Source organism: Seriola dumerili, unplaced genomic scaffold (genome assembly GCF_002260705.1).
Source record: "Seriola dumerili isolate Sdu_G_001 unplaced genomic scaffold, Sdu_1.0 BDQW01000138.1, whole genome shotgun sequence".
In the NCBI taxonomy this organism is placed as follows: Eukaryota; Metazoa; Chordata; class Actinopteri; order Carangiformes; family Carangidae; genus Seriola; species Seriola dumerili.
In genome coordinates, this window is record NW_019174393.1 from 6923174 (window position 1) to 6948857 (window position 25684).

General features: G+C 42.7%; 1 protein-coding gene across 1 annotated transcript in view; it reads right to left on the reverse strand.

The window, feature by feature from the left end:
- Window positions 1-19404, reverse strand: part of LOC111224526 (semaphorin-3ab-like) — a 31236-nt gene extending 11832 nt beyond the window's left edge. Inside the window, exons 1-4 of the mRNA XM_022749053.1 lie at window positions 18725-19404; window positions 5612-5772; window positions 4113-4175; window positions 416-535 (exon numbers count right to left, since the gene is read on the reverse strand). Of these exons, the coding sequence (XP_022604774.1) occupies window positions 416-535; window positions 4113-4175; window positions 5612-5772; window positions 18725-18830 (450 nt within the window). The 5' untranslated portion in view covers window positions 18831-19404. The remainder of the gene's footprint in view (window positions 1-415; window positions 536-4112; window positions 4176-5611; window positions 5773-18724) is intronic.
- Window positions 19405-25684: the final 6280 nt, after the last annotated feature.

Genomic DNA, 25684 nt, shown 5'->3' on the forward strand with positions numbered 1-25684 from the left:
ATGGCTGAAGTCCAACCATGTAGTGACCACTTTTTCACACAAAGGAAAACATCAATGAGAAGATAGTCAATGAAGGGGATGAATACTGCTATGCATGACAGTAAAATTGTGTGTGTGTGTGTGTGTGTGTGTGTGTGTGTGTGTGTGTGTGTGTGTGTGTGTGTGTGTGTGTGTGTGTGTGTGAGAGAGAGAGATTATACTTAATACAGCTAGTGCAGTTGCAGTACGTAAATTCTTTTTAAAACGGAAACAATATTAGATTTTCCCTCTCATTAGTTTACACCAGCACTGGTGTCACATTTTATGACTTCTTAATGAATGCTCCATTGAAATCTAAATTACCTTTTGCATATATATAACTGATTAAAAACCCACAACATTTGGTTAACTAACATTAATGCACCAAATGTATTACCTCTGCCCTCTTGCCCATTTCCAGATAAGCACAGATGGGGTGGAAGGCTCCTGTGCCGCAGATGTACAGGTGGGTCTGGTTGTATGATTGAAGGACCCGGATGAAGTTAGAACACTCTTTCTGAAAAAGAAATAAGACAAGGACCATAAAAAAAAAAACATATTTCTGGATAATTCTATACAGAGACACACACAGCTGTTAAAGACATTTAAATGCAATACCTGTCCCTACCTGTCACAGTATATTACACAGCCTCGCAAAGCATATGAAACCTCTATGAAAAAATGTGCATATGTTAGCAGGAGCCTCCACGCTGCCAATTCTTCCCTTCATATCGTAAAGTTTAAATTAAGTTTATCCTTTATTAAAATAAAACAGACACTTCTAATAGAGAAAAGCTCTGTTGTGATTCAACTGAAAGTGGAGACTAATAGAAAGCAGAGAATAATGGTGAATAGAGAAAAGCTTTGTTGGAATTCCGTTTAAAGCGGGGACTTTCCAGTTGGTTTGGAAACAACCGTATGAAACCGAGTCTCCTTCAAGGAAATCCCACCTGTAAGTCAAATCAGGCAAATCAACTCAGATATTTAATGATCCATATGTTTGAATTTACTGAGGTTATTTGGGTTGGCTCTCCAGCTCATGTTGATAGTCCCAGTGGTGTGAGACTGTTTATTAGAGTGCTAATCAAGGGGATTGGTTAATGTGGGAGGGTTATTAGCAGCCTGGAGGAGTTGATTTGGGCACATGTGTTTAAGAGATTAGGCTGGGGTTTGCCTAATTATAAATACATGCTGAATATCTACCTAGCAAATAAGTACACATTTGCTCAGGGATTTGGAAACGCAGCACACACATCGAATCACATGCAGACAGCCAAATTATCCTTCTTTCTTCCTCCCTTAAACACATGTATCTCTTCAGGCGTCTAAACCTCACGGACACTTCAGTTTGATGGTTTGATGATGTCCCTCAAATGAGACATAAATGGATACAAGCCTTCATTTTGGAATGATGACATTTTACATTGCAGGACCAAATTAACTCTGGGATCAGACACTGAGAACCTTTTCCAAAAAACAGATTTCCTGCTATTATTCAAAAAGGTAGAAACCCTTGTTTCAGCGCTGACTGTTTTTCCTCCACAGTCATCTGCTTTAAGAGAAATTTTGACATTCTGGGAAATATACTTATTTACTCTCTTCACTGTGATACACTGAATACACTGTGAAAATGAATACCACTCTCCTAACAGTAAGATCAATCTGGAGCTCGAGCCATTTTAGCTAGTTAGCTGAGGGTTTAATCCATTCAAAAAACAAAGTGTAAAAACGGCAATTTGTGGTTTCCTTGCTGGGCAAAGAAATTTTCCCACATGCTGTAAAACCACAAATTGTCATGTTTCACTTTGGATTTCTTCCGATTAAACAAATAAGATACAACATGCTAGTTAGCAAGCCGTAGAGGAGCTGGAAGACAGATTTTGTTAACTTTTGAGGGAACCAGGTTAGCTGTTTTCCCTCTTTCCAGCCTTTGTGCTAAGCTAAGCGAAGTGACTGCTGGAAGTAGCTTTATATTACTGTACAGACAGAAGATTGGTATCATTTTCTGAATTGAAGAAAGTCAATAAGCAGATTTTTTTCTTTCTGTCCAAATCTGAACTCAGTGTTGTTGTAATACACATTGTGTTTAGCATGTTAGCAGTTTCTATCTGACTGGGTTCATTGAAGAATTTAACACCTGTCACCTGTGTGTGTTATCATTAACCCTCAATCCCAACAAAGTTTGCACACGGTGCTATTGCTGAATTCACATAGGACTAAACCTGTATGATGTCTGGTGGCTGACCTCAGCCCTGCACCTCTTTGTATCTATGTGACTGTATAACTTAATGACTTTACCCCCTGTGTTTCCTACTGGGAGCACAGGTCCCACACCACATCATTCCCACGCCCTTATTATACGTATTTCACAAGCTCCTCTAGGCCCCCCCCCATGTCTGTTCTGTTTAGGATTTGACATGGCTGTCTTCAAGTTAGACTCATTAGCTATGTGGGAGGTTGGTTGTACCTAAACACTGACAGACGTTAGTTATGCAAGTCACTCAAACATGCGGCTCTGTCTTGCCCGCAGGTGAAAAATGGTTTCCCTGATCACAAACCATGTCATTATGTGAAAACCACAACACCCGCTGAGGATAAATGAGTCATTATTGGATAAAATTAATGATTCTCACTGCACTGGGTAGTGATGAGATGATGACTTTCCATGGGAGAAATGGGTGGACAGATTTGTATATGGGTTTGTATATATTTGGATGAGTTGAGTGAATTTTTGAGATTATGCTGAGGCCTCTAATTGAATATGGAAAACACATCGGAAATGTAGGATAACTTTAGTCTTATTATTTTTCCTTTAATATCTGTAATAGCTGGAGGAATAATCAGAAATGACATCAGGCAGTTCTATGAAATTGTGAAGCTGCACTCCAATATCTGAACCCTTTGTTCACTGAATCAAATGCAACAAAACCTGGGCCATGTTACACACTCATCCTGCCAAGGAGAATGATACAGCCATCAGGCATTTTGGAGGGGGGCAGCTGTTACATTTGTTCTGCGGCTGTAAATTGTGGTTTGGAGAAATGCATCACTTTGGGAGCTCTGAATGCTTCAGTAATGTCCTAATCAAGGCCTCCTCGCGCTGCACTCCGTCTCTGCTCTCACCGCCTCATTTTCAAGGGTAAACATTTTCACAGCACGCAAATACCTCATCATTTTGTTTTGTGCGATTTTGCGCTGCCAGAGCACACACTCTTTTCTTTCCAGTGTGCGAGGGAGCGATGGTGTGGTGTTGCTTGTGCGGCTGCGACTGCGACTTTGTATTTGTGTGTGAAACCTAAAAATCTGGTGGCTGGTTTAGACCCTGGTGGAAACTCTGTGATTTAAATGGTCTATGTAATTCTGGATAATCCTAAAGCTCTGCAGCCACTGCTCTCGAGACGCATCCAGCCATGAAATTAAGATCAGATACTACACAGTGAGGGCCTATCCAAACAGCAACACAAAGATAACGCGCACTAACACCGTCGTGCACACAAACATAGCTGGCGGCATATAGTATGTGTTCAGCAAACTTGCGCAGAATTGCACATGTGAGCTAACACACCGTGCCAGATAACGGGAACTCAAACAATACACTCCCACATAAATATGCACACATGCACACACTCTCGGGCACGTACATAAACATACTCCCAACATTAAACTGTACATCACAGAAGCAAATAACCTCTGAGGTAATGCGTCACTGTGCCATTGAGACACTGTGTACACTTGACTGTGACTGAACATCTGTTGTACAGTGTTTCTGTGTGTTCAGTTGTGGGTGCCTGTGGGGGATGGGCTGTAGAGAGTACAGTGTGCCAGAGGTGAGATGGGACATGGCCAATATCACTTTTATCTGAGCTAATTTCCTACCTCTCTACATTGCTCGTGGGTACTGGATCCAGACAGTTACTTCTATGCTGCATTGTTGTTTGCATATTTAATGTGGTCAGACAACCAAAACACAAATCCCAGAGAAATTTGAGGAATTACATGGAGGCACAAAGAACAGCCACACAAATTGGGCAACAACAGAGGCAGAAATTGTAGGGAGGGCTCAAATCATGATGCTATCATGAGTGTGGACTTACCCCAAGGTCTTTCCCTGCCCACTTGCATTCATCCCTCTTAGAGGGGGTGGCAGGCCATGCAATCTGTGCAAAAATGAGAAAAAGACAAAGTCACACTGTGCTGGAGGTGGAGAAGAGAGATTCACATGTTGTTTCATGAAACAAGGAGGCAGTGAGTCAATGCAGTGAATCAGAAGAAAGAAGGATTTGTGTAATTCCAGGAGAATGACTTCTGATTTGTCATGTTTTATACTCACAAGGCTTGGTTTACTCACTTCTGTGTTTCACAACTGCATCTACATATAATAAATAGGCCATGGCCTTTTAAACAATATAACAATGGACTGTAACAAAGCGGAGAAGATAAAGGCAAATGAAAATGAATAGAGACAGAGTTAAATAAAATGTACCATGTTTATGTGAAACATAAATACGCAGGGATATTACCCTTTGTATTGCACTTGCGCCAATATAGAAATTTATATTGTCTAAATATGGGTTCTGGTCCAAATTATGGCATTTAAGAAGTTAAACTCCTTTCAACAGTTCAAATCCTGAGCATATGGTTGTAGTTTTCACTTCAAATATGAAGAGAGAGCCGGCTTTTGATACTTTGTTTTGGAAGAGATAGGACTCATTGTCAAATAAATAATGGCTTTGTACTGTCCTTACGGCAAATCCATCTGTGGCCCCTCGTGTCACATGAATTATAAACACACATGGAGCATGAGTGTGCATGTGTGAGCAGTAATGAGTAAGGGAATGATTACATACTCAAAAATTGGGTGCGATTGAGCTCACTTTTTATTTCTGGTGGTCACACAGATGTGGGAAAAGCAATGTAAATGTATGCCCATGCATGTGTATGCATTATTATGTCCATACAATACACACACACGGACACACACATTCCTCATTCTTTTTTTAAACCTTATCTCCTCTCTAGATCAGCTGAGGTTTCCTCTCTTGGGAAGCTGCATTGCACATTTCAGGGTAATTACATTAGATTTGCTTAATCACTGCTTTTTGGCCTTTATCTTCTAATGATGCAAAGAGCGAAAAGGAAAAGAAAAAATACACATCCGAGCCAAGGGCAAAAAGATTTCAGAGAGACACTCTCCCTCTCTGCATTGACTATGTATTTTTCAGCACTTTAATTCCCCTGCTCAGCTCTATGCAGCCTGCAGGCAAGTCTGTGTCAGTCTTGTGTGTCTATGATAGCTGCCCGAATCAGATAAAGAGACTGTTAACCTAGTCCAGGTGGAGTAATGAAATTATGGACAGCCATGTCTGGACCGAGACAGAAGGGAGTGGAGAAAGACATAAGAGTAATGGACTCCAGAGGGAAGGGAGGGGAGGGGAAGGGAAGAGAAGAGAAGAGAAGAGAAGAGAAGAGAAGAGAAGAGAAGAGAAGAGAAGAGAAGAGAAATAACACCTTCCAACCTGCCTTCAGCTCTCACATAAACGCATAAAAAAAACACCCAACAACCAAAATAAAGTTGAGCATGTTTGAATCTCACCTGTTTGTGGTCTCTGTTGATGTTGACGAGGTCGAAGGAGAAGATGTGGTCCTCAGCTCCGACCAGTAGTCTCCCTCGCTCCTCGTCCAATAGGAAAGTGTCGTAGCTCGAACTGTTGGCTAAGCCGTTGAAGGTGACGAGGTTACTGGACTCTAACATCTCTGAAAGAACATGAGAAGAAAGAGTTGATGTTGATGAATGAATGTATGGAAAAGATTGATAAACAAACAGATGCAGAGCAAAATGCAGCACAAAACATTTTATGTTAAGTCAGTCAACCACAAGTGTGGACTAAACACTCATGTTCCACTCTTTCTGACAGTAAACATGTCTCAGAGGCTTTGCATCTATTTGCATAAAAAAAAAAGAATCAATAATCAGTGATATGAGTGTAGAAAAATTTTGTTTGTCTTTGACTCAAAGAAAAACTATGAGTGCTCCTTCGGTCAAGATTCCCTGCTGTATGAAATGAGTTACTGGGTTTCTTTTTTCCATGCTTCTTTAATTGCTTTTCCACACACATTTGCACACACTTACATCCGGACACATGTCAGTCAGGTATAGCGTGAGACATTTAAAGTGAACACAGCATGTCCCAATCAGGGACACAGTTCAGACTGTTCAGCCGTGTGATTGGTTGAATAATTCATATGGAGTCAGGGCCAGGGGAGACACTGTGTGTAAGTAAGTATGTGTGGGTGTGTGTCGCATGTATCTGCAAATGGGTTATTATGTAAATTAAAATTAAAGAGTTTCTGACTGCACATGTACTTCTGTACCGCGTTCCACTCAGGTGTATAAAGTCCTGAAGTATGTATACTAAAAATATACATCCATGCTAAATGTAAACCAGCACAAGACTTTACATATGGGCTAAAGTCTAGCCAGACTGCTGAGAGTCAGTTAACATTTAATCACCAAAGAGGAGCTCCATCGACTCATCGAATCAGCTACACTAAGCAACAGTATCATATTAACAAAGAACAACACTCCCTTCCTCACAGCAACTTAACCCGAGATTATGTGTCCTGTAAATGCTAATATGAACAGCTTTTGTGTCATGAAACCCCACATGCTACAATAAAACTAAATATTATTCGTTTTTACAAATTTGCCTAACCAGATTTACACAGCCATAGGTTCTTATAGTGTGTTCATGGTAATAATCTATTTATACTATTTTACAACATTTTGTAAGAATGAACAAAAAATTAAGGTATGATCAAAATTTGTTTGTTGTAGTCCTAATTAAAAGCACAAGACTCAAAGTAAAGACACTTTGTTAGCTACTTTTCCTTCCCTTCACAGTAATTACTAGATTTTTCTATTATGTAGAGTCCAAGCTAAGCAAATGCTTAAAACATCTATATCTTTAATTTTAATTAATTTATTTAATTTAATGAAGAATAAAACAATGTTGGCAAATTGAACAGCATCTCCCACAACGAAAATGTGCAGTATGTCAATCAGCAGTAGCCCATTTTTGCTCATACAGTGTGGGCTGCTCTAAATTATAATAATCATAATAACAGCAGTAACATTTGATTTGCAATTAAATTGCATTAAATTGAATTAATCCATTAAACATCTGCTCCTGGTTGGTCTATTGGACACGGAACATGTGCTCTGTATATTTGCACCACAGGTACAGTCTTGTGATACATCAGCCTCAGTCTGTCATCCATCATCATCAGTGTCACCACATAGCATGGACACACGCAGGCACACAATATAGAAACCAGCACAAGAACACACATATTCACACAAACTTGTACACACTATATACGTATGTACACACATATATACACACACACACACACGAGCGTGCAGTCCAGTGGCTTGTGATCTCCCTGCTCTCCCCACAAAGCTCTGATTGACGGGCTGCTATAGGAGCCATCTGCGCCCACTCACAGTGTGTAAGATCTTGGACATCTGTGTCTACATAAAAGAAGGATCTGATGGAAGGGGAGATGGAGGAAGTGGTGTGTCAACCATCTCTGTGTATCGAGTACCGGCGGGGTGGATGAGGATTGCGAGAGGGAGTGGTCGTCACCTAATAAAGACGGTTGCAGCTCATCTGCGTCATTTGGATTTTGGTTTGAGGCGAGGTTTGAGGCTAAGGAAATGGAGTGGGTGGGTGTGGGCATGAATGGAGGTCTGTGGATGTGTGTCTATGTGAGAATTTGTACTGTACCACAGATGGGTTGAGCGTATGTGTGTGGGTTTCAGTGTGTGTAGGTATTTTTTATTTTTATTTTTTTTTTGCACTGGCCATTCCATGCAAACCAGCATCCTGGCATTCACATTTATACACACAAAAGAGAACCAGTGCGGCAGTACTCAGATTACGGTGACAAGAAATTAAATATTGAAGTTTAGAGGTTGTCTTCAGAGCAGTGTTGTGATCATGTGGTGGCCAATCAGATATATACCATTTCTTTGGTTTACCAATAAGACATGACATCGCAGGGTCAGTAAATGAGATAGGGGGAAATGGGATTTCCAGTCAACAGACCGCCAGAGGAGGTCTTCTTATGTTCCAACTGTGAAGCAATGGAAAAAAGAGAGGGATGTGGCAGGAAGCCAAGGGAGGCATAAAAATGGGAATGAAATGGAAAAATAAATAGTTTTAGGCCCTTGAAAGACCAGAGAAAATAAAAAGGGAAGAGCAGAATGGCAGATATTGAGGCACAAGGATAAACTCTCAATAGCAAATGAACAAACCAGAGGACAAATAATATCCTCTATCTTCTCCCTGTTTCCACTTAGGGGAGATTTTTCTCAACTCCTCTTCACTGCCATCTTGGCTCTACATGAGACGACCTGTATCAGCTGAAAGCGAGACTCTGGAGCTGAGCGGGAGCCAGGACTGTGCTCCAAAATGGCAGCGTCCGAGGGCCGTCACGAAAGGTTTCCCCCAGATGGGCCAAAGTAAAAAAACACACACGCATATTTCAACACGTGGCGATCTCTGACAAAGACAAGGTGGCCTGCGCACACAAAAACACACAAAGAGGCTTTATCTGAGCTGGGATCTACTGTGGTTTGGAGAATTGGAGGAACTGGGGCGTGAGCACCTAAGGACCTCCAACCTAAACACAGACACGCTCGTTTGGAACTGGGAGAGCGCACAGCACAGCTCATACAAAATATAGTAACCAGGCACAGGACAAGCACACACACACATTCAGTGAATATATACATAGAATTGAGTCCTCACACCAAGACATGGCAAGAACATTCACACACACATACACACACACACACACACACACACACACAAACACACACACACACACGCACACGCACAAAACAGGTTCAACATGAATTCACTGTGCTCTACTTTTAAATGCGAACACCTACCACACCCTTTAACTGACATGCATATATTAATATTGACCTGAATGTTTACACTGCATTAATTCCCCCTGAACACACACACACACACACACACACACACACACACACACACACACACACACACACACACACACACATACTTCTTCCCAGACTAAGTTGTAATCCAATAAGTATTTCTGCTTATGCAGCATGAACTTGTGGAACAGGGAGCGCACTCAGCAGCTTCCACCTCTAACACACTCCCTGGCCCCGGACCCTCACCACCCCCTCAATACAAACGCATACACAGACACACTCGAGCGCCTCTAATGTATGTGTGTGCAGCATACACACGCCACGTGCCCCCTCCCCTCCTCACCACACACAGTCTGCTTACACTACGCCACTGGAACACAGAGACATTTAAACGCATATACTCGTGTGTGCATATGCATTCCAGTCACTTCACACAGACACGGCTACAGACACACACACACACACACACACACACACACACACACACACACACACACACACACACACACACACACACTGTTCGGTCTCTGCTGCCCACCTCCATCTCACTTTCTCTTGTTACACACATCCCCTGTCTGCTCTCTTTCCCTCACACATTCTGTCTTTCACACATAACACATGCAGACACAGTGGCCTATGCAAACAGCCACAGACATACATGCAAACACACACACACACACACACACACACACACACACACACACACACACACAGATGCAAATATGTAGACACACCTGTGAACATGCAAGATTTTGCACAATCAGTGTCTTGGCCGCAATCTATTGTTAATACATGACTGAATAATGGAACTATGCTGTTTTATCATATCTTATTAAGCTTATCTACATATTTATACATGTACTAGACTTAAGTTCTATGTTTTCTTTTTCATATTCATTCCATGCACACACACTGTATATTCAAGGACGCCCCTTGAAACTGGCAAATACAAGCAATTCATTCACATAAATTATCATTCGTCCCTCTGTCATACTCCATTATGGAAAATAACCTGGCTCTTGTCTTAAAAAGCCCCAGGAAAAAAAAAAAAAAAAGACATTCAAAATTCAAGTGCAATTGTCTGTGGAGTACTCTTCACTCCCCCATTCTCCAAACAGGCAGGCGTTTTAGACGCCTACATGCCATGCAATAGCGGAATAATGAAACGGTATGAAAGAAAAGGCGACAGGGCATTAAATTATGTTTATCTGAACGTGTGTATGCGCGGCCGTGTGAGTGTGTGTTTGAGTGACATGAAACATAAAAGCCTGACAGAGGAAAACACTTGACTGAGATTCAACAGATGGGTAATATTCCATTAAAATAATGCAACACTTTTCAAGTGTTTCTCTTGTTCATATATATGGTGCATGTTCGACAAGAGAAGAGGAGTTTTCAGTATGTAAAAAGGCGCCCAAATGACACGTTTTACTTGTTCATTTCCTGCTCATTGACATCGTTCTTTTTCTTCTGCAGTTGGCAGAAGGTTTTTGTCTCAGACCCAGGACGTGTGTTTTTGTGGTTTGTCAGAGAGTGTGTGTACTACGAAAGAGCTACTCCTTTGACAGGCAGGAATAAAAAAATAAAAATAAAAAAAACAGTCTGAAAATAAAATGGCAGCTCAAAAAGGAACCGGAGCAGAGAATTACACATGTTTATCTTTCAAATACAAGGCTAGTTCAAGCAAAGACACAGAGTACTGTAATATCTCCAGCGGTTTGGTTTGGCATGTCAGTGTCTACCTCCGAATGCTTTCTTTTTTCTCTGTGTGTGGTGCGGTGTACGTTTCGCTGTTCTCATGATGGCCTCGGCCACAAAACACAGGTGTCAGAAAAAAAAGCGGAGACGGCTGCCCCACGGAAATTTGCTGAGAGCTTTGCTTAACAAAGTGCTCAAATATAATCCTGAGCTCAAGGATATCCACACATGCCTCAAAAGTTCACCTCCCCTCTCTGTCTTTCTCCCTCCCTTTTCTCTCTCTTTCTAAGCACAGTAGCAGGTGTGGGTTGGTTTCCATGGTGACCATCTGTATAATACAACCTGGGCCATTGGATTTCTCATTCAGGTGCAGCTGAGTGACTGCACTGACAGGAAACGTGCTTCCTTACACGCGGTGCCATGAACTCCCCGATTAAGACGAGAGAACACAGAATGCGTGCATGAACAAAGTGTGTGTTGATTGCTCAGTCATTACACCCACACTAAATATCTCAGAAGTTTACTATTGCAGAAAGAATGAGTGAGTTTCCTTTGAATCACAAATTCAGTCAAAATAGTTCAACTTAATTTTCTGTTTTTCAACCAAAGTGACTCATAGCCATAATTCATAGTCATTCATAGTCAAGTACTGTCTCCTATGGGACGATTTAATACCATATTATGTTCCGTGAATATGACTCAGGGTATTTTCAACCATAGGATATGTATCAGAGGGACTAACAAGGAAAACGTGACCACATCCCAAACCACACGGAATCTATATGGGTAGTCTAAGTATGTGTTGAATTTCACCATGCAGCACCATTCATCTCTCTCAACCCAAATGCTAGACTTCCTCGTCACCGCACGACATTCCTGTTCTCCCTCGAGAGAGAAAGACAGAGAAGCGAGGAGCGATGCAGAATTACAAGAGCAGAGAATACTAGAAGAGTTGACAGGAGAAGAAAAGCGGAGAAAGCAACATACTGAATGATAGACACAAAAAAACTCAAAATTCAGTAGTTAACTAAGGCAGAAACATGAGCACTGATTTTTTTTTTTTTTTTTTAAAAGCACACATGCAACAAAAGTGGTTGAATATGGAACCATTTCATTAGTGTGTGTCTCCTCCTGTCATTGGATGGCTGGACCACAGAGAGCGGTTTTCCACCAGCACTGTGACCACAGACGGCAAGAGGCCTGGCCATGCCTGCCACAGAAAGCCCACTCACACACCACTAACTGCTCATGGTATAACCAGGCTGCTCAGTCGCTCTGGTTCATATTAATTTTTAAGGAAAACAAACAGAGACACAGACACACTTGCAAATATACACACTCACTTTTGCATGCAAATACAGCCACGAATGCAAAGTTGCTTGTGAGAACACACAAACACACACTCACGAATCACAAAATCACTCCTCGGCGAAGCTGTGCACAGAGAGGGAGATAGTGCTATCTGCTGCGAGGCAGTTTGATGGATGGACGTTGAGAGGAACCAGGCTGTGGTTAGCGTGGTCATGTCTGGAGCCACTGCCTGTTAGTGCAGCCTGTCAGCTGCACGGTGGAGCTGAATGTCAGCTCTGCCATTTTATTAGAAATTAATGAGGCGAGGCTACAGATCTGAATGTGTCACGGGCAAACTTGTGACAGTAAACACGTTGATGCGACAGAGATACTGGAACACGAATCCACATGCGCAGATGCACATTTCAGCTCTGTACGGTATTATTTAAGGAACAAAATGAGGTTTCGTGTAATAAGTGAGTGGTGTCTGCATTTCATGAAACTCCCTCATACTGGAAAATGATAATCAATAAAATAAAAAGTACTGCGATGTCAATTTTCATTTCCCAATGTGGTGATGTGAAGTGTTTTCAAAACCTTCCTCATTATGTCTCATGCTGCTTGTGTTATTTATGAAAGGGAAAGAGAAATAACAAGTCTAAAGGGAAGAAAGTCTTAAATTACTGAGGTTTTAAGGGACTGTTTTTTTTTTTAAGTTGACCTTGAAATGTGACATTAAAAACAACAGCGTGGTAAATTTGGATTAAAACCACTAACAGTGTCTATAATTATTATAAATCACTGAGCATCCTTAGTAACATCAAAAAATCATTTCACACTCTTCTTTCTCTGCTTCTTTCTGCCTCCTCTCTTTCTTTGTAAGCGAGTCTGTGTGTTGACTATCAGTCCTTCGGCCCGTCTTTCCGCGGAGATGTCCCCCTCATTTGTAACTCGACTCTGTTCAGATTGAATGGTGCGCCCTCTCTCCATCTGACTGACAAGACTTAGCAGGTGGCGGGACCCATTCATACCCTCGCTTCAGCAATCTGCACCACGCTGTAACCCAAGCCTACATCCCAAACACAGATGCAAAGACACTGGATATTTTTCCTGTGTGCATGTCCATACACTGCTTATGTACACACAGACAAAAATGTACACCCAACATGCACAATCGCTGTGTCGCTGTGCGCACACACATTAATCTTTGAGCAAACACACACTGCGCTGACACTATCTCCTGTTGCGGCCTATGAGCACACAACCAGCCTGTTTGAAGTCATCATTTTCCTTTAAATAGAATTTTCTAAAGCAAATAGGTTTGTAATAAAACAGCTTTTTGCAACAGAGCATTTTATGAACACTGGGGGAAACGCATCACATTCCAAAACACACACCGGCTTGAAAAGTAAACTAAAGACACATGAGAATGAAAGGTCATAAAACTTACGAATTATACCTGCCTATTTTTCAGCATGCGGAAATGATAATACACTTTAATCACTCCTCTAACATTGCTGTGCTAGCTTAAATTACATATAATAAGACATAGTATGAGGCAATGCATGATAAGGAACAAAACAACCCTCCAGTTTTAGTATGCAAGTGTAAAACCGTGACAAAAACAAGTGACAGATTTTCCACTGACTTGATAAATGGCTTTTTTGTTTTGCAAGTGTGGTTGTGTCATTGCACAATTATCTGTGGGGCAACCAGTGTCAGTGCAAACACACACTTATACACTTCATCATACCATCTTTCAGCTTGTGGACGAGGGTGGTGGGAGCTTACTAAACACTGTGGTCAGGTATGTGAGTCAGCGTAAGGAAATGGGGTATATTCGGATGTAACATGGGGGCATAGTTGAAAAGCAAGCCACTTCAAAACATTGGTTTATACTATTGGAATGTGGCTGTTTGGGAGCAAAGATGAGGGACGTTCAGTGTGTGTGTGTGTGTGTGTGTGTGTGTGTGTGTGTGTGTGTGTGTGTGACAAATAGAGTTGAAAAGAGGGATAGCCAAAAGATATGTATCAAATGAGCTGCAATCAAAGAGACAGGAAAAGGAAACAAGTAAAAAAAAAATTTGCAAAAACACACACACACACACACACTCAGCCTACTTGAAGATTGTACTTAGGGTCTGCGGTGTTGTGGTTCCATGAGAAGGGACTGAGCCACAGGAGAGGGAGGAGGGGGTAGCAAGAAAAGAACGATGAGAGAGATAAAAAGAGAGAGAGAGAGAGAGAGAGAGAAAGGGAGGCAGACATCTCCAAAGTTGGCGCGTTGGGAGAACACCTTATAATTATCTACATCCGCTCTGTCAGCCCCAGCCCACAGGATGGACAGCCACAACAGAGAGAAAGAGCGCGGCTCAGTCAGATGCTCATTCACATACAACAGACTGAATAGACCAAACACTCTTGATAAACCGGCACACACGCAAACACCCACAAACATACATACAACCGGTGCATATTTTCATAGGCAGGCACGCCCACACACAAACACACATGGACATGCTCGCACAGACGAGGCTTATTATGGGGCTGAATCCAGACTGCGTTGAGTGCGGTTCCACACCAAGCGTCTATTTTGAAGCGTTGCAAGCCAATTCCAGATTCCCTGTCTCTTTCTCAGTCTCTTGCTCTATCTTTCCACCTCAGTTCCGCCCTGTCAGCCAGCATGGGGCGGCCGCGGTGGCATTAAGAGGTCATACAGTAGGGCTCCATAATTAGCCCCAGAGCTGAGGGTAATTATCAGGTTGTTTAACGAGACCTTTTGGTTTTTAAAGTGCCGCTCGCTGGCTCCTTTTTAGGGATCACAATAGGGTCAACTTTTGCAGTTTCACCGATCTGCCCCCCCCCCCCCGAATTCACTGCATGCTGTATGTACATCGATTGACCTTTAGGGGTCAGTGTTCCTCCTGATGGTTACCTACAGTATGGGAGAGAGCTGCACATGGATTGTGCTCAGGAATGCCATTGTGTGCAGGTATGCATTGATCCATGGGAGTGTATCGTAGTTACATACAGTACATATGGATGCTGTATTGCAGTAGAGCCACAGCAGCACCGAATAGTCTCGGCTGTTAAAGATTACACGCCTACAATCTAACACAACAATATACTTATGATAAAGTCTTGCTGGATATTCTAAGTGTTGACTCACTTTTACTACAAAATCCAGTTGCCATTTTAGTCCTTCCTTCCACTACACAACACTGAAGTTATATCAACATGTGCAATATCTCCGCTGAGCAAGATTATTTTAACTTGGACTTAAGTTTCACCTCATGTCGCCCTCTCCTTATGTTACTAGTGAAGGCGAGGAAAGTAAGAGCTATTTTAGTATCAAGGAGAGGAGAAAATCATTAACTCTTGTGATCATCGTTCTGTCCCCGTGAAGCCAGATCCTCTTTGCTGAACGTCTAACTGACCCCACTGGGAAATCATTTACTCTGCACTTGCTGCGCCAGCTGTCCCACGAGAGGTCATTTTATCTACCTGCCTCCATTGCTCAGACGTTCCGCCTCTCAAACTGCTCACTCTGCAGTCGCTTGGCTGTCCTTTGCAGAGGGAGAAAATCACTCACTTCTGTCTGACGATCTGTCCCTGGAGACGTGTCATCAGCACTCATTTGAGGATGATTTCATGGGACCCTGCTCACATGCTCGGTGTTTATTTGACCGCCTCAAATCACAGGCCCTGCTTGTTCTTGAGACCGTCCCACTCCTGCGCCTCAGTCTCTCTTTCACTCTGTGCTTGTGTGATCGTTCCACTCAAGGGCCTAGCCCACACTTTGGCTCTGCGCTTCTTTGACTGTCCTTCCCAGGAGGATTCCTCCTTGTCGTTTATTTGACTTAATTACTATGCTGGATTCATGGAGGGAGGGGGGAGGATGAGTGACACTTCACTTAACGACCAGCCTCCCTTCCTTATGCGTCGTCTACTGTATGTCTGCCAGCTTTTGCTTCATTAAAAGCAAATCTCCTCCCCTCCACCATCGCTTCCATCGTCCTCCCCTTCCTCCCTCCATCCACCACAGTGTGGGTGTTAACTGAGAAACGTCCCCTGACAGGCATCAAGAGAGCCATCAAACACCTGTGGGCCTGAGACACAAGCGCAGACACTGGCAAGCGGTGACACACAAAGACGCCAGCACATGATACGCTCTCATGCCGTTACACACCACGTTCACTCTCACAGTGACATGCATGTATACGCACACACACACACACACACACACACACACACACACACACACAAAAACGGTGCAAGCCAGCAGCAGTTTGCAATCACACGCAATTACAGAAACACCGATTCAACAACACAATAAAAAAAAATACCAATTTGTGAGCTCATGCAGTCGTGCACGGGCACAAGCACAAAACCAGGTGTCTAATTATATGAGTGCATGCCAGACCTGACACTTTTTTTTTGTCTTGCTAAAGCACACACACACAAACTCACACACTGACACACCACTTACAGTCTAAGAGGAGGAAATCACAAGAGAGGGTGTTGAGTCCTCACACCAAGACGTGGCAAGAACATTCACACACACACACACACACACACACACACACACACACACACACACACACACACACACACTCACATACTCACACGAATGCATGCATGCGCACACACACACACACACACACACACACGCACACACACACAGAAACACACACACACACACACACACACACACACACACACACACATAAACGATGAGGCTTTGATGTACTTTTAGTAAAAATCATTGTACATCCTCAAAAGTACATCTATCATGACAGGCTGCTCGCTCCCAGCAGACCCGCTCTCTCGGTTTGACGATACACATCCATCACTCGCGCAGTCAGTCAATACAGACTATGATGCTTGATGACATATCTCTTGTCTAGTATTGTTGTCAGCAACGTGTTCACTTGTCAGACTGAACAGCGGAGACGATCACAGAAAGGGGCAGGAGGGAACTATATTCACATTCTTTTCTTTTAACAGATGGCTGTGGAAAGAAGGGATGACATTTTCCCATCAGGCTCGGCTTCGTGTGAACTGACATGATGGAGCCCGGGGGATATACGGCCAGAGCCAGGTAACTTTAACGGTGATTCTTTCCAGATTTATTTTGTCCACATGGTAAATGCACGTCGTCACCCTTTAAAATCCTTTATCATGGAGGCAACCACACAAAACCATTGCAACTCGGAAACACTCGAAAAGTGGATTAAATGTTAAAGTACAAAAAAAGTCACATGCATTTTGACTTCACTTCACAATAACCATACGCACTTGGAAACTGAAAGGGTGATAAAGGAAAATATACTATCCCAAAATTACAACTTGCACTCCATCTAGAGAATAAAGCATGTCATATAGCAGGCCTCTAAACATAAGTTATAGCAAACGTCTTGGCTAAAGATAGAAAATGAATTAGAGTGACAAACATCATATTCACCCTCTTCAAGACTGAAATTTGATTTTCCCTCAACATGGACTGGAATTAACTGAGGAACCAAAGCTTTGGGTGACAGTCAAACACACAGGGGGGACTTTTAACCACACACTCATGTTTTCAGCTGTGAAATGACGGCAAATCAGCCGTGTTCATAAATTTTCAGAGGGCATGCTTTATGAGGGTAACGGGACTAAAATAAAGAATCGAGAGACCACACTCCCAGCTCTATACTTTCGGTCATGTTTTAGGACAAAGAACCACAATAGCCTCCCGCACTGACATTAAAAAGAAGAAGAAGAAGAAAAAAAAAACTTCCAAAAATATGCCAAAAATGTTGACAGTTATTTCTAGCCGAGATGAAAAGTCTGCTATTACAAAGAGCCTTATTTAGTGTAGGGTGTGAGAGAGGAGACGAGACAGAGAGAGAGAGAGAGGGAGAGAGAAAGAGGGAGGAGGAGAGAGACCGGCGCTCCGCAGTCTCCCCTCAAAATAACACAGAAGGAGAGAGAATAACATGTTTGCTGTATACGTCAAAAAACTTACACGTGCACGATATAAAAAGACACACAAAACGCCCTCTCATTCTGTACCCATACATTCTGCTGCGAATAGTTGATTTAATGCACAAGCAGTAAATCAACACGTATGTGTAGTTTTCCATTTAAACAAAAGTAACTAACTAACATAACTCTTGGATCCTTTTAGGACACAGTAATGAGAAGTCAGGAAACCTGCGTGGCCGCTTCAGGAAACGCTCTGTGTCATGACCGAAGCAGAGTTTTTGGGACAGAAGCCATTTAAACAGAGGCTCTACTGCCTTTTCAGAGCACTTAACAGGGCTGTACAGTACTAGTAGAAGGGGACAGCACAAGGGGAAAACTGGTACAGGGGCCAATATATACATTTAAGTTCAGGCGAGAGCCCTTCCTCAGCATATGGAACCAATCTGACTATTTGTAAGGAGAATAGTGGATTCTGAAAGACGAACAGAGCGAGTAAGAGGGAAGGAGTGAGTTAATGGGAGACAGGAATACAGAAGCTTAAGCAGAGAGTTAGATGCTGACCAAGAGGGAGAAAGAGTGAATGAGACAAACACAGAGGCAGAAATAGATTCACAGAAATAGAGGAGGAGAAAGGGATACTCAACATAAAAAGAATGGATGAAAAGAAAAGCATGAAAGAGCCCCCACAGGCAAGAAAAATAGACCAGACGAGCTAGTCTACGTTAAAAGCACCAGCAACCACCATATATCCTGGAGTCAGGAGAGAACGGAGAATGGGCTTACCCTTGTATGACAGCTTTAGCCTGGGTACGTTGTGCTTGGGCTCAACTCCTCTCCCCAGCTGCACCGCCCCGCACAGCAGCACTACAATCCCAAACAGGTAATCCATGGTGCTGGAGTGCTGCTGGCTGGCCTCCAGACCAGGGGGCACTCACACCCCGACCAGTTCCCCCAAGATGAGTGTCTCCCGCTGGGGTACGCAGAGCCTGGAGAGTCCCTCCACGCAAGCCCTGAAAGTGGAGGTTCCAAGGACGGGGGACGGGGGGTGGAAAAAAAAAAATCCTGGCTGTGCTCCCCAGCTCAGAGTGGAGACTGTGGGGGGACTTCTGTTGTGTGAAGTGGGTGGAGGGGTGCCGCTCACATGGCTCCCCGTGTGGAGGTCCAGGATATATAGTCCCTTGGCTTATCTGTCCTCCTCCAGGTGAAGGCTCGAATGGCTTGAATGAGATGACAGATAGAGTAAAGGTAAACCAGATCACTTATCCACAATAGGAAGGCTATCCTTTTCTAGAGAACCTTTTTTTCTTTTTTTTTATCTCTTTCTGTCTTCTGGCTTCTTCTCTTTGAGCAGACACTCACAGCAACCCTCTAATCCTTGTGTGCGGCTCCACCAGACTGCGAGAGAGAGAGAAAGAGAAAGAGAGCTTCACCATCCACGGGAAGAGAGGGGAGGGGAGGGAGAGCAGCTGAGAGAGAGAGAGAAGGGGAGTGCTGGTGTGAGAGAGAGAGAGAGAGAGAGAAAGAGAGGTGGGGGGAGCGGGATGACTTGAGAGCGACGATGAAACCAGTTCAGTGGATAGGAAGTACAGTGGATGGTTAGGTTTTTATAGTGTCCTTTCTTCCCTCCCTGTTTCCTTTTTTTTTTTTTTATTGGTCATCAATTTTCCATTTTCTTCTTCTTTCTAATATCTTTAACACAAAAACTCTTTGCTCTCCCTTTGTCACTTCCTTTACCTTCCCCTCTCTCTCTCTCTCTGCTCAGTTTATTCAGAACGCCTCTATCACCTTTTCCACCTACAGATGAAAACAACTATAGTGCTTGACAAAGGAAGTAAATCTTGAAATGAACTCTCCTGCACGTCAGGAATGAAAGATTTAAGTGGTTATATATATATATATATATATATTTCTTATATATATATATTTCTTATATATATATATATATATAAAAGAAATCTAATGGAAGAGCTTCCAATCAACTAACACACGGCACCAATAATGGAGATACAGAGGTTTGTAGCTTTAAAAAGCTCCAAACAAAGCGTCCGCTGGGTTTAATGCCCCTGTTGGTTGATTTGTCTCCCTGTCCCTCCTTTGTTGCTCTTCCTGAGGCTTCTTCCATTTTTTCCCCATTTCACCCATTAAGGGTTTTGTGTGCTGTACGAAAGCAGCTCGAGGTAAATTGAGGTAAAAGTTGAATTGTTAGATTTTGTTGAAGAGACAGCTTCTGAGGTTGGTAAAACAGCCAAAAGAAAACTTTTTTTTTTTTGTGTTGCAGCTTTTTCATCAAGTAACAGTCACTTTATACGCTGCAGCTGTCTCAGCATGGGGTCATGATGTGTGATAATTTGCTTTACAACATTTCAGGAAATATACTGTTTTCACAATTAAGAGTTAGATCACTACAGATGAGACAGACTGTTCACATTATCTCTTTAAATTTTAAATGCATTGTTGTGATCACATTTAAGGCTGTTTCAGGATCTTTGACTGAATTGGACTGGATGAAGAAAAACAGCCCTGGGAAAAGTTGAGAGAAATAAATCAGGTCTAGGCAAGACAGAACAACAGTGTCTACTTTCTATAATGGCCGTATCACATACACTCTAAGCCCTTACTTGAAAAAAAGAGGTCTTTATTTTTGAAATCTTTCATATTAATTTCTATTGTTTGTTTTCTTTTGAGGCCAAAATATTTATTTACATATTTTTATGTTATGAGTAGTCACAGCGTTCCCACGGAGAGTTTATATTAAGGACGTATCCAGATGAACCCTGTGGTTAAAGGGAACACATGCTGGTAGTTAACCTGTATAGTCTGAGACGAATCCTGTCTCTGGTAAAGTCATTCACATCAGCAAGGCAGGTCAACAACACCCCAGCACCCCCTACCCCAACCCCCCTCCTCTCAAACCCTGCAGGTGTTTGTGTGTGTGTGTGTGTGTGTGTGTGTGTGTGTGTGTGAGTGGGCACCTCCTGCTTCCTCTCAGGGGGTGACATAGCAATGGTGAGGTGATAAAAGCTTTGATAAACAGGGGTGCTGATGTGTCAACTCACACAACTTAAGACACTAAAAGAAAACACTGTGAGAAATGAGCTGGTGTAGTGAGCGTGGTGAGTCTGTGCTGGTGATATAAGGGCACCCTCATATTCCAGCAGTCCCAGCGCTGCTTTGTTTTGAAGCTATTGCTGCATTGTACATCATATCTGATCTGGCATATATATATGTTTGTGTTTTGTATAAAATTGCTAAACTTTTAATAACATAACTTTTTTTTCCCCAACAACTTTTTTGGGATCCTTAATGATTTCTGGATACAATACAAGAAAAGTAAAGCATGTGGGACATCTGTCACCTTAAAGAAACACCGTCCTTAAAGCCTAATTACAGTTTATTACAACTTGGATCTTATTTTTGTAGCTTCAGTCATCGTTCCTATTGGTAAAAACAACACTTTATTCTCCAAGTTAACTGCTGAGTTCTGGAAACACACCGTCATTGCTATGAAAGTCAGACAGGGTAAGAAACCCCCGCTGGTTTAGCCAAAGTCATCAGGAAGAGAAAATTGAAGGCAAACATTAACATTATAATCCAGTCAAATGGTTTTCTAGTTTCAGCTTTGACCTGCTATATACTTACTGTAGTTTTGGGCAACCAGTTTCCTGTGTAATCAGGGATCATTGCCAACACTTTAGGTGTGTCTTCTTTCAGTTTTACCTCCACATAAAATGTCTTACATAATCTTATTTAATGGTTGACTTGTTTACAACCTGTCTGATCATCTAATTGCTCATCAAACTCAACAAATATGGCTGGTAGTTATGGACATAAGACCTATGTTGTAATGTTTGTGTGTGTGTGTCCCTTTAAGTCATTAGACCCTGTGATGTTGATAGGATTCAAATTTAAAATGATGTATTATGTGTGTGTTTACAGTTAAGTCCTTTCATCTGTTTAAGTTGGTCTGAGTGAATCTTGATGTGTGCATCCCATGCTTTCCATTGTGGCTCCGCGTCCACAACCAAGGCATCCAGCATCCTCTCAACTCATCACCCCTTTAGTTTAAACTGCCTTTTTAACTGTTTACCCAAAACAGAAAGAGGTGCGGACGGACGCATGAAAGTACCCTCTTCTCTCACTCAGCCTCGCTCCATCGACCTCAGCCACCTTCCTCCCATTTATCCGTATTAGCCAAACTAATAGCGGCCTGGCTACCTGCATCGATCTCCACCGGCGGAGTGAGATGTGCTGGAACACGCCTTTATGGGTTGCCCTTTAGGGAGTGCAGCAACAGTCCGGCCTATCCTCGCCGATCTATTTCCGACACCCCCCGGCACCACAGCAGCCTGAGTAATGACGACTTAATAAATGGTGACACGCCGTTGGCGGTGGAATGAGATGCCCATTGACAAGGAGCTTCCAGAGGCTTTCAGCGCCTGCCGGTAAAAATAGAAGAGGACATGAGACGCCCTGCTTATGAGGACACAGTGGATAGGGGCTCGGCGTCAGACAGGTCTGTGTGTGTGTGGCGAGTGTCAATGCGCTGTTACTGATATGATGGTGTATCTTCATCTGGTGGTTATGGGAAGCTCTGATAATGTTCTGTGTGTGTGTTAGAGAAAATGATTATGGTAACATGACGCCAGATGTCTGTTTTACAGAGAACATCGGAAATGTCCCACCCTGTACGTCGCACACACTGCCCTTTGACCTCCATCCCTTCTTCAGCACACGCCTACAAACCACCCCTGCTCATATCCTAACTGACCCGGTGTCCCGGAGGCCATTGCCACTGCTGCAGCGGAATAATTCATTGCCATTTCGATAAATGACGTGAAGTTCAAGGTATGATTAAGCATCACTTCCTTTCTGCGGCAGGAGTTCCTCTTTCTATTCACTTCCTTTTCACAAACACCACCTCCCGCTCCATGATACAGGAGGTCACACGGCCACCCCTTACTCAGCAAATGACACATCCAGGAAACATGGGAGATAGTCAGGAAAGATTAGAGGAAGGACAGAGGAAGAACGGTAGCAACTAGTGGGTGTTTTGGCAAAGTGGCGTTTCCCTTTGTGTGGTGCTGAACTGCTCACCCCAGCCTTGACGACGCTGCTTATTTGACAGGCTACGGTTGAGTGTGGTGTGTCTTGTCATGTGCACAGATATGCATATGGGGGGGGGGGCCTTGATCGTAAAAGACGCAGTAACAAATGACAAGTGTGGAAAGTGAAACTGTAAAGCATCAGCACATGGGTGAGTTACACTGACGACGTTTATTGCAAAAGGGAGGATAAGAGGTGCATTAAGTTAAGGCGATATCTGTGCAACTCTGGACTTTTTCATCACACACACTGGGCTGTAAAAAGGGAAGATCACCTAATATATCAGCCAGTTGCGCAAGCGGTATGTCACGATTAAACATTTACCTGAAAGTGTAGGCATGGAAAAGGAGCAAAAAAAAGAAAAAAAGACAAAAAACAGATGTGTAGGGAATCATTATAGTAACTCTGTAAACCCGTCTGTCTCTGTGAGAGCTATACAAGCAGCGATATATCACAGTATATGAAGCCTGAAGGTACGCCTCCGTTAGCATCTGAAAGTGTCCAGTCAAGGTTTCTAATATTTCTAAATCCACGTGAAGAGATCATCTTAACAGAACAGACATCTGGAGTTTGAATGAAAGAGGGTCTAGAAGTTACGTGATTAAAGACACACAATTTGACTCTTTGAGTCTTTACAATCATTAAAAATCTAAAGTCATCCCCCTGTGCTATCATCTGTCCAGTCAAGTGCTGACACCTGTTTCTTTTTGCCTTTCTCTAACTCTTCAAACAAAGTGGCGCTTTCATTAAAAATCCATTCTAGAGCTCATTAACAATGCTTCCTCTACGCCAGAAGAGTCTCGAAACTCCGGCAGAAGGAAATGGGAGGTTTCCCTCCATTTCATCGCTTCTCAAAAGGTCAGAGGTCGGCCTCCAGGTTTACAATGGGGGTCACGCAACCCCATCGTGTGCATGACGGAGCTTGGGTAATCTCTTTTAGCGGGACCATCCACCTACACATACACATACGCACTCTCATGCGTGCACATCCAGCTTCCGCATCCACTCAAGTACGGGAATGAGAGCACAAATAAACAAAAGTGGAACCACATTGCACCATGGGAGGGAAAACACTACCCAGCTGTAACATCTGTTGCAATGAGGGAGGGATGAAGGGAAGTTGTTGGGTGTATTTATTCATTGCTGATACATTTCCATCCATCTTCTGGTGACTGAAGTCTCCTGTGGAGATTTGCCTCACACAGATGTGTCCGCTCTGCTCAGATGATGACGGTGGTACAAGGCGGATCAGGAGCCGTTTACAGGAAGCGAGGAAGTTTGACTGAAACGTAACACTGATTCATAAAATCGGATAATTTCCTGCCGACACTCGCTGCTGACGTTTGCGTGGGGGAAGGAGGACGGGGGAGTTTGTTCCATCTGACATCAGCTGGCGTGCACTTGTTGAGCAACATCATAACCATGTCCAGTGCAGAGGTGTAATCTCTTCTTCTGAAGTAAATTACCATAATATACCCTACATGTAAACCAACAGGGTTTTTAAATCAGAGCAGCTGAAAAACAAGTACCACGTTCCAAACGAATGACTGAGTGACTTCCAACTCTCAGATGAAAGACTCCTGAGTCATTTGGGTCAAAGAAAGCTCATCATGAAGCATCACTGATGCGGAAAGGGCCGAGAGAAATCTTGAAGTGAGGGGGGTGTGGACTAATCCGAGAGCTGAAGGATTTCTTTAAATCGTATGTATATGTAAATGCAAAACACACCATTTGTGAATGGAGGTTTGTTGGGGGAGAACTTAAGCCCGGGTTTGGGCTGAGACAACAGCGGAGAAGCTCATTATTCCCTCTATACGGCCGAATCAGGGAGCTTACGTCCTCTGAGAAATCTGCTCTCCCTCACCCCTGCCTCCCATCTACACCCACAGTCAACGTGAACAGAGCCTGTGAGAGATCTCTCAAAGAGCATTAGCTTCTGTGCTCGGCCGCTGAAATTAAAGTCTAACCTAATTGAGTGGCAAGGTTTGGTAGGACTGGTTAAGGTGGGGGTGTAATGATGAGACTAAAAGCATTATGGTGGGACCTTTGCTTTGCCCTGTCCACTCTAATACAGATTAAGTTTGAAAATGGCAATTTAGTTTCACTTTTTCAGAATGTTTTCTTAAAATTTGTTCACACTAAAATGTCAAAGCAGTACACAAGGGGTAAAAATATACTTTTTCTTTTAGTTTGAAAGCTGCTCATAACTGACTCAGTCAGTGTGGATGGATGAATCAAACCTTTTAATAAACATGTTCTCCACTTTATTTACAGACTAAAGTGCAGTTCTATCTCTAACTCTCCTTGCAACTTTTTAGCTTATTTCAGAATCCAGGTATTAATGTTGTCATGGTTTCACAAAATAAAGGCCAATGTCCCCATCACTGCTAAAATACAAAACTGACATTTTAAAATGTGCCCACTGTACTGCAACTAACAGTTATTTTATATCACTTCATCAGAGGATTATTTCTAGATTACTTAATTAAAATAGTAAAATATACTCATCAGCAAAGATTTTGCATTTAGATATGAGAAGCTGGAACCAGTAGCTTTTTGGCATTGTAGTTTAAGAAATTAATAAAAGAATAATTAACTGATTCTCAAAATATTGAACCACTAATGTTCCAGTTATGTAAT